Below are 13,754 nucleotides of genomic sequence, written 5' to 3'. Positions count from 1 at the left end.
TTAAATTAATGAAGAATACTGCATGTTACATTGGACTTATAAAAGTTGTTCAATTCACTTGTCTTCTAAACTCCACATTTGAGCATAGTCTGGAGGCATTGGGTCAGGTAATGCAATCCAGAAATTTCTTGTTAAAATGTGTAGGGTGTTCATTATATTCAAGTAAATCGAAATACTTTTTCTTATCAAAATGATCTTGTTGGTCCCATTCTGTATTTCACTGTATTTTTGTAGGCTATATCTATCATGTCCAGTCCTGGATTCACTGAGGCCTTGTTTGGATGTAGTCGAATTCACATCAATCCACATGTGTTGAGGTGGATTGGAGTGGAACTTGAACTAAATTACATCCCAATCCACACCAACACACATGGATTGAAGTAAATCCAACAACATCCAAACAAAGCCTGAATGGATTTTAATCCAACCCATGTAACTGATGTCCAACTACCACTAGGTGGTACATTTGTGATTGCGGCTCATTATTTTATAGAGTTCAAAAAAGATTGCTTAGCAGTGGTAAGTGACTAATTAGTTTCAGTATGACTCCAAATATTATACAATATTCCAGAACATTTCAGTACTGCATTTTGACAGTGAATGGCTGAATGAGCCCTCACTTATTGAATATTGTATGAAATGAAATTTAATTGGTGGTGCAGTGATAGGATGCAACTTGAGTCGTGCGGGGATGGCGAGACCTGTTTTCTGTTGACGTAGGTTTGACCGAGTTAACTTTAAAGTTTTCTTTTATCTCGAAGTACCTTCAGGTTTTGAAGAGTGCTCAAGTCATGATTAACGTAGAGACCATAAGTCAGGCTTTGAAGCTCTTGGATGAGTTGTTGAAGCAATTACACAAGCATTACTCTTGGATAATTTTTTTCTTGCCTAAAATATATTGGGTGAGTAATTTGTTAGAATTTATTGGGTAAATAATTTTATTTTTATTGCCTAGGATTGTTCTATGTGATACATTATTTGCAACTGTAGTTCCTCTTTTTCTGTACGGAAACCGGCTCAAGGAAAAGAGAAAATGGCAAAAGAAACTTAACTTAAATTTTGACGAAGTGATTCATATGTGCTCTTGCCATAATGCTCTCTTCCGTTATTAAATGTACTAAACTCCAAGAGCATAGTTTATTCATGTGACAGACACTAATATTTACATATATATACTCAAAGCTGTGTACATAATGGTACGAAGATGCAGCGAAATTTATTTGTGAATTTATTAGCGCACGAAAGAAATAAATATCGAAGATTTTTTCTGCTAATATAAAATCTTAACCGCATCATGGAAGGGTTTCTACAGTAGAGTCTATGAGCCTGCGATGCCGCACTCTCGGTGATTGTGTCCATAAACTTTGTATTTTAGATTAACTTTAACATTGATTTTTTTACAGTATTGTTATGTTATCATGCGATCAGTATTTTTAGTATAAAAATTAGTTATCCTATAGCAAAGCACGAGTACGCTACCTAATACTCCCTCCATCTCAAATTACAAGTCATTCTAAAATTCTTGGAGAGTCAAAACATCCAAAGTTTAACCAAATTTATTTGATAAGATAATAATATTTATGATATCAATAAAGTATCATTAAATTCTTCATTAATTATATTTTTATAGTATATCTATTTGATTTTATAATTTTTTGTAATTATTTATATAATTTTGGTTAAACTTAAAATGTTTTGACTCTTTAAGATTTTTGGAGTGACTTATAATTTAGGATGGAGGGAGTATAATATAACATATCAAAGAACTGATTTGGTCAACGATTTATTGATGGAAATATAAAACATTTCAGCCAAATGTAATTAATAAATATTTTAAAAGTACTTTACTATTCTAGTGGTAATGCGGCATCCACATATCGCCAATCTTATAGCCTGTTCGCTGATGCACGGTTGAAAATACTATTTACTAATATATTATGAGAGAAAAACATTGATAACTATTGTCAATCTATAGCCTGTTCGCTGATGCGTGGTTGAAAATACTGTTCACTAATATATTATGAGAGAAAAACACTGATGACTGATAGAAAAAATATTGATCATGATCAAATCAATCAAAGCTCAATCTAATCTAAACTCTACGGAGGAAATCAAAGCGACGCATCTTTCTTCAATCAAAAAGGGTGTAGTACTTGTGCAAAGGTCAACTACAGGTTCCTAAAAAAAAGTCAAACTACAGGAGCATTTGCATGTCGATATTTTGATTCTCTCGCCATCAGAAAAATAATGAATTTGTAATAAGCTGGCCTAGTGCACACGAGTTTTTGAGTGCTCCGCCCACCCCCTCCTCCCGATTTGGCCCTACTTTTCAGTGGCCGAGGACAAGTTTGGCAGGATTCACGAGTGCTCGTAGCAAATCAAATCTACAAAAATCCCCAACCGCCCCCAACAAAGTCTACACCGCGACGCGCAACCCGCGTCTCGTGCGAAGAATCCGCATTTCCCTTTCCCCGCACCGCACCCAATCCCATCCCCGTCGGAGTGCGAGACAGAGAGAGGGAGAGGGAGATGGCGTCGGTGGCGGAGATGCAGCCCCTCGCGCCAGCGGGGTACCGCCGTTCGCCGGAGATGAAGGAGAAGGTGGAGGCGTCGGAGGTGGACCTGGAGGCCGGGACCGGGGAGACGCTGTACCCGGGGATCTCGCGCGGGGAGAGCGCCCTCCGCTGGGGCTTCGTCCGCAAGGTCTACGGCATCCTCGCCGCGCAGCTGCTCCTCACCACCGCCGTCTCCGCCCTCACCGTCCTCCACCCCACCCTCAACGCCACGCTCTCCGACTCCGCGGGCCTCGCGCTCGTGCTCGCCGTCCTGCCCTTCATCCGTAAGCGCCCCTGTTCTCCATCTGCCGGTGTCGGGGTTTGATGTGCTGGGTGGGGAAAATCTACTCTTTTCTGGTCATCGTCATCACTTGGTTAGGGAGATGTGTTGCTGAAACTGCACAAATTGTCGATAAGTTAGATGAGTTGGTTGGATCCAGATTCTAGACAGATCGATGCTGTTCCTATTAGGTTCTCTCGTTATTTATGATGAATAACTGTTTGGATCAGGACTTTGGCATGTAGATCTTGGATATAGCCGATCTAAGCTTGAGCCTGAAAGATGCTAGGTCTAGTACTTTAGTTTAGTCACATGTTATTTATGGATTCTAAAGGATGCTATTTTGCACTTATCTTTTTTTTTTAATCTCTTGTTCCAGTTTAATATTTATATGATTGTGTACAACTGATCCTTGGCAACTCAATCATGATATTGCAACACGGGATGAGTAGATGATCTCATGCAGGCTTCATGGTAACCTGCCTTGGTCTAACATGTTTTGTGTCAAGTTACCAACAAGCCTACATGAGCATTATTGTGCTGAAGACGTGTTGTTCAACTCATGGTTGTATTACCAATGATCAAATGTATATTAAATTGGGAGAAGAGAAACGTGTTGTAGTCCAAAAATGTCTCTCAACTATATTTTTTACCCTGTTCGCTTGAGCTTATCTACCGAATCTTTCAGCCATTCAGCAATATTAAATGAATAAGCAGTATATGGGAACCATTTGCTTCTCATGAGCTTTAGTGCAGTTAAACCCTTGGTACAACATTAAAATTGGAAAATTGCACAACAAAGTTGAGATTGGATTGCTACCCTTTTCTCTTGTTCCAATTTAATATTTTCCTTGACCATCTTCAACCTGACCATAATGTTGCAACACGTTACAACATGATAATGGTCTCACATAGGCCTCCTGGTGTCTGCCTCCATCTAACATGTTTGACTTACTACTTGTAAGTTGATATGAGATTGTTATCGTGCTGATAACGTGTTGTGATGATATGGTCATGTTGCTGATGACTCAATGAAAATATAAATTGAAATAAGAGAGAAGCGTTGTTGTCCCAAGCTTTATCTCAACTTTGTTTATGCTCTTGATATTGCATGTAGATGAGATCCCCTGCCTCTGTACAAGGGGTTGCTATGAAAACTATAAGGAGATGTAGAGGTTCCCTTTGCAATAGAAGAAGCAGTTTGTAGCCGGTTGCCTCTAATGGGCCTTAGTTTAGCTAAACTGTTTACCCAGGAAAAAACATATTGCAGTATTAAGACAATGCCAATTGCAGACTACTTCCTTTGTCTCTTGTTTTGTTTAATATTTATGTGATTGAGTGCTTGATTGTCAGCTGCTCATTAATGATGTTGCAGCACGTTAGTAACATGATGAAGGGCTCACGCGAGCATCACAGCAAGTTGCCTTGATTTAACACATGCTGTATCAAGTTAACAGGAAACTTAGTTGTGTGTTATTGTGCTGATAATCTGTTGTATTGTGATCATGTTGCTGATGAAGAAATACTAATGTCAAACTTGAACAGGAGATATGTGATGTAGTGCTGTGCTTTATCTCAATGTTGTTATTATTGTTATATTTTATTTGTCAACAGTGAGACCTCCTGCTTCCCTGTCCAATTAGAATTAGCAATAGGAGTTGCTCCTAAATTCTAATTGACCTGAGTTTAGTTGCTTGCCCACACAAGAAATCCATATACAACATAAAAGATAATTGCATAATGAAGGCTTACAAAGAAGGTTGATTCAGTATTTCTACTGCCATGTGGTTGATAGTGTGATTTGAGTTGAGAAATGATTTGAGAACATGAAAAATAGAAAATAATGACATCTCCTTAAGGAGGCATGAAACTGAGTTGTTATTTTTCAGTTTCACGGAGTTATCCCTAGTATCTTACCCTCTCCATCGTTCATACAAAAGAGTAGAAGTGGGACTGTGGAGTTCGGAGAGGGAGGTAGGGGGACAGCCTTTTTGAATCAGTTGTATGCATACTCCCATCCATATTTAACTGATCAAGGTTTTTGGCCAGTAATAATTTGTTTGAAGTATCAGCATAAAAGTGGGTATAGTAGACATGTAATCAAAGGTACTTGCTACCAATCTGCATTTGAATCTACTAGTTTATCTGGTGGTTAATAAAAAAGTATAACAGTCAAAGACAATGATGTCAAGTAAATGAAAATGTAGGTACTTTAATATATGGTTTGAGTTTGACCAAATTGAGGGCCCGTTTGTATTCCTCGCCGATGCTCGCTTTGCCATGTTGAGCAAAGTTTAGACTGTTTGGTTTCTTTACCACCTACCTCGTTCTCGCGCTGTCAAGGTTTCTCCTTCCCTTGGAGAGAGCCAATCCGGCTCGCCTGTGTTGGCAAGGCTGGCTTTGCTGAGTCATGTAAAGCAAGGCAACATGGCGAGACATCCAAACTTCCCTGGAGAGTTTTGGTTATCTAGCTCAATATAGAGTTTTTGGTGTGCTGTTACCAGGCATATAGGCATAGGATAAAGCTTTGATAATGAAAGCAATAAATTTATCTTTCTGTGTATTAACAGTCTCAGTTATTAGATTGAGAGTGCAAGAATTTTTTTTTTTGGGTTTAATCAGAAGCTGTCCACTGTAATTGTATCCTTTGGTTGTAACACCAAAATATACCCTTCTCTTTTGCTTAAAATCTGAGTATGAGGGACTTCGTTGCTGTTAGTTTCTATTAGTAGGTTGGTTTTTGTTCACTAACTTCTGTTATGATATTTGCTGCAGTGATGATCCCATTGTATCATTATCAGCACAAGCACCCACACAATTTCGTTTTCCTGGGTCTGTTCACTTTGTGCTTGAGCTTCAGCATTGGTGTGGCTTGTGCTAACACTCAAGGTCTGTTTTTTTTTCTTCAAATAGTTTGATTTGTTTCTTGCAGATGCTTCCTTTTAGTTTTTTATTAACAATCATTTACTTATTGCAGGGAAAATTGTTCTGGAGGCTTTAGTATTGACAGCTGGTGTGGTGGTTTCTTTGACTGCCTATGCTTTCTGGGCCTCAAAGAAGGGCAAGGAATTCGGGTATCTGGGGCCTATTCTGTCTTCTGCGCTTACTATCCTTGTCCTAACTAGCTTTCTTCAGGTAATGCCTATGATAAACTCTGAAAGAATGGGCTCTACTTGCAAATGCTGTCTTTGTTTTTGTTACCAGATGAGCAATCCACTGTTTGCGTTAACGTTTTGTTCCGTGGCATTGTGTGTTGCAGATTTTCTTCCCATTGGGACCAGTGTCTGTTGGTTTGTTCGGTGGGCTAGGAGCGTTGGTCTTCGCAGGCTTCATTCTGTATGACACCGAGAACCTGATCAGGCGCCACACCTATGATGAGTACATCTGGGCATCAGTTGGGCTATACCTTGACATCCTGAACCTATTCCTTTCCATCCTAAACATGCTCAGGAGCATGCAATCCGATAACTAGTGGGTCAAACAAGATGTACCCTGTGCCAACCTTGTCAGAGCGTCGTGATGTTTTGAACACAGTATACCCCTGGTAATGTGGTCCTGTACTCTAGTTAGAGGTTGGGATCAAAGTGCAACGTAATGTATAGTTTGTCTGCCAATTTCACACTGTCTCGTACCTGTTACCTAATATGTTCTGCGATACTGCCAATAATTGTTAGTACCTTGTATCGTTTGTGCTTGTGCTTGTGCTTGCGCGTGTTATTTGCACTCTTCATTTTGCTTTGGGAAAAGGTGCACAGCATTTCATTCGTAGCCGGAAATGGCGTTTATTTACAGTTCAATTGTCGTACGTGTTGGTCGTCGCTCGTTGCAGAAATTTGAGATACGGAAGTATACGTTACGCTTGTGCTGAACAACCTGAATGAACTAAAAAAAACATGATAACATCCAATATTGTTTAGCGTAAGCGTATCTTAGGTCGTTATTTAGTGTATGTAAATGTATCCGCGCTAAAACCAACAATGATTCTATACTGCCCAAGAGGCCTCATGGCGCTCCTATAAGCATCATCGCCCCCTTGTTCCGTCCCGTTGGATCCATGTAAACCTTGCGTTCTCCACCAGTTACAATGTAATGATCCAAATTTCTTTCAAAGTTTCTTCCAGCAATACAGCTTTAGTTTTTTTTTTTTTGTCACACCGGCTTCATACTCGACCACACGTGACTCTAAAAACATAGAACTCCACTTATTAACTACAGAGGTGCACATATTCAGAACATCAATATTTTTGTTAATTATAATCACCATCTTGCAACAGATACAAAATCTGAACCTATCCGTTTACCACAAATCCTTACGATAACTTGCCAAATATTTGAAGCTACACAACAACTCAGAAGAAAAGATGACTCACTGATTCAAACTCTGAACAAAAAAAAAGGCAGGATTTGTTCTCCGCATGCTTCTTTTGCTAAAATTATCTCTAGTTAGAGTTCTGTTGTTACTTAAAAGCCACATAGAAATCTGAACACGAGGTGGCATTCTCAACTTCCAAACTGAAGGAGAGTGTACAGAGGTCAAACATCCCTGAAGCTAACAGTAACAACAGAAACAGTGAGTTATTATATTCGTTGTGCACATATCTCCAGTGTTCGCTGTGGATCCCCTGGCTCTGAAAATGGGCACATTCATCATGCCAAAGACTTGTGCTGGGCTACCGGCCCACCGACGTGTGCATCCGCCTTGCACACGGTACTGATGCTGCAACCACACTGAAGAACGATTGGACTGAATGAGGACAGAACAAACTTTCGCTCATCTCGGTCGTGGCCTTGTGGGCTCGTCTAGGCTCGGTCTACACTTCGCAAGAGCTCGAGATTCGAGAACTTCGCCGAAAGAAACCATCACCAATTTCCTCTCCTCACTTATCAAACAAAACAATATTCCGTCAGGTGAGGGGACACCCCGCCCGATTGCCTGAGATCCAGACGAAACCTATAGGATGTTACGGCCAAATCAAAGCTAGACTCGACGCTAGTGCCATGTGACGGGGCACACGGCCATCCCATCCCATCCCATCCCATCCCCACGCTGGCTTCCCGTAATTCCGTTCCCTCGAGAAGCGAAATCCCACAACTTGTCTGGGCGCCGGCCGTCGCCCGCGTCATCAGGCACCGGATGATCCACTCCATCCCCCCCGCGGGAAATTGCGCGCCGGCGTCGGGACCTGGCCAATCCCCGAATGAAATGATACGCCCGCGCGCCGAAACGGCCGGCAACTTTCCCCGGCTTTTTCCCGTGACCGCGAGCCACCCCGCGCCGATCGTTGCGATCGGCCTTTTTTCAGGCGGCATGGGCCCCGTGCTCGCTCGGCCAGCGGCAAAAGGCATGCATGCAGGTGCAGAGTGGCCGCCCGTCGCCTCCCCTCCTCTCGTGTGCCGGCGCCCGGCGCGGGCGAGGATTCGCAGCCACTCGTGCAAAGCGTCTCGAGCTGTCTGTCGATCACGGATGGATGGATGGATCATGGCTGGATAGGTAGTCTAGTCGGCGGGTGGAGCGTGCGCGTCGACCCACCCCTCCCGTGTGCCATGTGCCGGCCGGGCTGCCTGCCACTCGCGCCGAAGCCACACTGTTGTTACTGTGCGCGCTGATGCCCGCCTCATCACATGTGGCCGGGTATGGCGGGTAGGCAAGGCAGGTTCAGTTCAGAGAGAAAAGTCTAAAAGACGATTGCACGGCATGGGTCGCAATCTCTGCTTGATGGGGCACAGAACAGAGAGAGAGGTTAATTGCATCATCGCTGTATGTTGCTCGGTTCACCTAGCTAGGCACGCAGCTCGAGCTTGTCCTGCTGCTGACCTGCTGTTGCATTCTAAGCGCTCATTTTGTTGCATGGTCTTATTCGTTTGACTGATAAGCCATGGTAGAAAGTACCGTTAGCTAATTTGTTGTGAGAGAAAAACACTGTTGAATAGCTGGTAGATTCGGCTAATAAGCTCAAGCAAACAAATTGGCATTCTGCTTGATGGGCACAGAGGTATACAACAATCATAGCTCGTTTTGTTGTGCTTTCCGAATTAAGAACCTTTCGAGACCCATGATATGGTAAGGTTTATAACTAGCCTGCCCAAATCACAAAGGAAAGCAGGATGTGATTGAGGGGGGGGGGGGGGGGGAGAGAAAGGAGAAGGGGGAGTAGGCCACGAAGAATGGGGAAAAAAGAATGTCAAATGTGGTAAGGTTCCGGGACAAAAGTCATGGATTTTACCTAAGGATTGCACCGAATCTCTCTCTAGTTGATGGGCATGGATCATGGAGGTTGCGTCGCTATAAGTTGCTCGATTTACGCAAGCAACTCGAGCTTGTTCTACTGCTGTAGCATTCTAAGATCTTATTAGTACACATCAATCATAGCTTGTCGTGTCGTGTTTCCAAATTAAGAACCTTTGGAGACCCATGATATGTGAAGGATTTGAACTAACCTACCCAAATCACAGAGGAAAGCAAGTCTAGGTCACTTGCGGTATGGGATTGAAGGAGGGGACAAAGGAGAAGGGAAGACGACGGAGAATGGGGGGGGGAAATGTCAAACGTGGTAAGGACAAACAAAAAACAACGTAAACGTACTTTCATTTGGCTGGCTCCATGTGCTACGCTGTAAAGCCACATTAGTTTATGCAATGATCAGAAAAACAAATTATTCTTTTTTTTCAGTTCTGGATATCAAGCAGAATCCCACGTCAGTTTGGTTTTATAAATTGAGAATTTTTACAATGGTTGTTAAAAAATGGACGGCTTAAGAGGACCAATCCGACGGCTAAAAATACATAGGAACCAAGAGCAACTAATTAGAGATGCACCTAGTGCATATTAAATGGTGGGACCATATGCACCAAGTGTATACTAAAATTGATGGGATCAACCCTTTAAAAAAATTGAGATAATTCTATTTATGAAATTATTTTATGCAATTAAGGTTACAATAGTAAAATTTATAATAAAAAATAATGTTTGAGTAGTATAGAAACGATTGAAGTAGTATAGTTTGTGACATGTTTATTTCTCAAATTCAATCTTATCCACTCTCTCGTCTGTATGTTCTTCCTTCTCACAAAGAGTGTGTGTTGCGGCGGTGCCGGCTGCCAAGGCGAGGGCGAGGGTGAGGTAGGGCTGCGGCGGTGCCGGCTACCAGGGCGAGGGCGAGAGCGGATGTAACACTCTCGTGTTAAGCGAACTAAAACATGACATGTCATCATGAGCATTGCATAGTTTATTGTTAAGTAAACCCTGATGCATTAACTTAAAATAAGTTTAAATTTGGTTGAATGTGTTTAGGAATTTAAAGTGTATTTATTTTATGTATGGATGCTTGTTTTGGAGTTTAAAAACCTTGGGTGATAGTTTTTCCGAAAAGCTTAGGGGGGAACCCTAGTTTTCAAAACCTTAGATTTGCCCCCTTTTGTGCAATTCAAAAACCAAGCAAAATTTGAAGTTGAGTTTAAAAGCAAAGTTGTAGATCTTGTCAAGATGTACAACTTTGGTGTTTTGAGTTTTTGAAGATTCAGTACAAAATTCAAAGTAATTTTGAAAATACAGATTTCCGGAAAGTGTCCCCTTTTCAAACTTAAATCTCCAATTCAAAATCTGTTTGGAATTTTGAAAAATGGTCAACATGAAAGTTGAAGGGCTTGAAAAGTTGAACAACTTTCATGTTGGGAGTTTTTCAAGTTGTTATACAAAATCAAAAGTAATTTTAGAAATTCTGTTTTACCCCAATTCAAAAATTTGGAATTGAGCTTGAATTTCAAACTGTTTGGCCAATTTAGCTATTTTCCACCCAGAATAAGCTCTGGCCACCAAAAGATGTTTTGTAGCTCACAAAATTTTGCACAAGTTTCTTTTTGGTGAAAAGTTGACTGCAGTTCACTCTTTGGTCGATTTTTGCAAAACCAGACAAAAAGGGGGGGGATAAGCTTTGGCTCCTGTTCATGGCGGTGGACACCCGAGTCTGGATCGGTGAATGCCAGCGCATGGCCACCGTTTTACCTCGTCCACGCGCGTGTTCACGTCTGTGACGATGTGGAGCAGCTGCTGGCAACCAGAGGCGCGACGTGCCCTTCTCTGCTGCGCTCGTCGACTCCATTCCCGCCACCGGGGCACCGAAGCGCAGTACCCCGTCCCCATCCAAATTGGCCGTGCTCGATCCTCCTCGTATCAAATTGAGCTGTCCTCTACGTCCGTCACTTCCTTGCGCATCTCCAGAACCCACCCTTCTTTCCTCATTCGCACCAGAGCACCGGATTTCACCATTCTCCTTCCCGCCGGCGACAGAGCGCCACCGTGGTCAAGCTCGTCGTGGTCAGCCCATCCGGGCAACTTTCTGCTCTCTCTTTCTCTCGTCTTTGCTTCGTCATGACCTTGTGGTGCTCATCGGCTCGCTCTTTTCTCCGTTGCTTCGCAGCTGTCACCGGGACATCTTCTTCTTCGTCGGAGCTCGCCGCCGGAGTCACTGGTCGCGTGGACGAGCAACACCCGGCTGTTCTTCGCTCCTTCTCTCTGCGTCAGCACACCCAGGGTGAGACGCCGATGCTTCCTGACCTCGTATTCCTATCTCTACCGGTCTAGAGCCACCGGCGAAAGCACCGCCGCGGCCATGTCCGCCGCCGCTCGTGGCCAGAGCTCGCTTGAGCAGTAGAGTGCGGGTTTGCTAGCTTGTTCGGTTGCGGGTTGCTTGCTGGTGCTTGTGCTCGCCTCCGTTTGGTTCGGGGTGGCCGGAGTTGGCCGGCGTAAGCGGCGCCGCCGCGCGGTGTCGCGCTCTGGACGGCCGGGGCGTCGAGGACCTCGTGGTTGTAAAGATGAGAAAGGGGAGGGGTTTGTTTGCAAAGCCGTAGACTCATATGAATAGTAGCCTGGTCTGCGGGTTGGTTTCAAAGAAAGCCGAGGGCTTTTCTGCAAAACCGTCAGCGCGCGCGGGGGAAGGCCGGCTGGGCCAAGTTTCACGCGAGCCTGGGCCAAGCTTCTGGGCCGCAGGGGTACAGTGTTGTTTTCTTTTTCTTTTTATGCAGTTTTTGATTTATATTTGAATTTGTGTAGTAAATTTTGTGCTGATCCAAAAATTATGAGAATTTTTGTATGGCTTCCTTAAAATGAGTAGAACACATGAAAAATATTTGGTTATATTTTCTGGTAGTTTGCATGTATGCAAAAATTGCCTCTATTTAATAATAAATAAATAATCCATGATTTTTAATCAATTATGGGTATATCCAAAAATCATGAAATTTAATATGTGATTTTGTGTAACTGTTATCTAGCTTCATGAATAATTTCAGCTCTGTTTGATAAAGTATGCTCTGTCTCTTAATAAAGCTATTTAAAATAATTATAAAAGAAATAGAAATAATTATTCCTTTAGGCTTTGTGTGATATTTTGGATTGATTGGCAACCAGTGGTTACTTAGCATAATATGCTCCCTGGTTATGGTTTAATTCATGTACATGATCCTTATGATATGATAGGTCCACAACATTGCTTAATAAAGATAATAAAATTGATTTAGTAATAATCCATGCTTTGATAGATAGTTTAGTTTGTTTCTCTATCATGAAGGTAAATTGTACTTGAGATAGTCATGCTTATGGTTGTCATCCAAGAACATGTAACCTGTCTTTATCATGCCATAAGTATATCATAATCATGCATATGCACTTTTACGTATAGAATACGCTCCGGAAGAATCTGATCCTCGGTGGGTTTCTTCCGAGTTTGTGGATCCTTCGAGTGTTGTTGAGTTGCCGAACTTCCCTTCCGGCCAAGGCAAGCCCCGGACATTAAACCCTATCCTTGTATTTTCATAAAGTTATTTATATCACTTGAGTTAATATGATGCATTAGGTGAATAGGAGTTGAGTGAATCCTATTTGCTGCATTATCTACCTTGATGATTTCCATATTAACCTTGATACCTGTTTTATGAAAATACTTAATATGCTTAGTCCTGCTTATTAGATAAGTTTTCAAATGAGAAAAGTTTGAAGAGTTGTTGTGGAATACTTTTAAGGTCAATAATGTTCAACTTGAGACCGGTCGGTGGACTTGCTTTAAGAATGGAGTCTTAAAGTAGTGTCTCCAACTGTGTCGGTTAAGGACCGTACCGTTGATTGGCCTGTTGTGATTGAGACCTTTGAGTACAGCCCACATGCGGCGGTAAGCCTTACCTATAGCTATTCCGATACTTGAGAACGGCTAACCGCGTACTGGGAGTGGAGAGATGGCGAGAGTAGCGTGTACCCACCTTACGGATCTGAGATGACCGGAAAACATCTAGATTGGCTGTAGGATGGTGGTGTACTGTACTCTCGGGTGACGCTGGACCCGTTCTTGTATGGGAGGATCTATAGAAAAGGTTGACATATGCAAGATTAAGTTCTACATATGTCGTGTGGTACTGAATCCCCAGCTGGGTTTAATCGATTCGAATCGCCGTGTTTCCTCGGATATGGAGCCTCAATCCTCGTACCATCATCGTAGTAATAAGTGAATCTTTGGTGTAAGAAAGAGATTTTTGGCTTATGAAAGTCTGATAATGATCTTGGCTAGTTATAAGTGATAATCTTGAGTTAAAACTTGAAAGTAGGCTTTACTCTTAGTAAGCTTTTATGCAAAAGAAATACTTGATCTTGATAAAGCTTTACCTTGAAACCCTATAGCCTGCATACCTGAGTCTCCACCTCTTTATTAGTCGGTTAAGTCTTGTTGAGTACTTTTGTACTCAGGGTTTATTAACCCCTGTTGCAGGTGAACCTCTTGAGAATCCTTTTGTTGGTCATGGTTATTTTACTCTTGTGGAGGAGAGTGATGATGATGAACCTGATGTGTGACCTTGGGCAAGTAAAAACTTGTTGTGTGATCTATGGTTTATGTAATATAAAGTTCCGAAGCTTTTATGTATCAAATACTTAT

General features: G+C 42.2%; 1 protein-coding gene across 1 annotated transcript; it reads left to right on the top strand.

The window, feature by feature from the left end:
- On the top strand, nt 2,415-6,530 carry LOC110430171 (BI1-like protein). Its single transcript, XM_021447294.1, has 4 exons — nt 2,415-2,839; nt 5,611-5,724; nt 5,813-5,970; nt 6,095-6,530. The coding sequence occupies exons 1-4, from the start codon at nt 2,530-2,532 to the stop codon at nt 6,305-6,307; spliced, it is 795 nt and encodes a 264-aa protein (XP_021302969.1). The 5' UTR covers nt 2,415-2,529; the 3' UTR covers nt 6,308-6,530.

This window comes from Sorghum bicolor, chromosome 9 (assembly GCF_000003195.3).
Source record: "Sorghum bicolor cultivar BTx623 chromosome 9, Sorghum_bicolor_NCBIv3, whole genome shotgun sequence".
Classification (NCBI taxonomy): Eukaryota; Viridiplantae; Streptophyta; class Magnoliopsida; order Poales; family Poaceae; genus Sorghum; species Sorghum bicolor.
The sequence above is the reverse complement of the archived record's forward strand: the minus strand, read 5'-3'. Positions and strand labels throughout refer to the sequence as shown.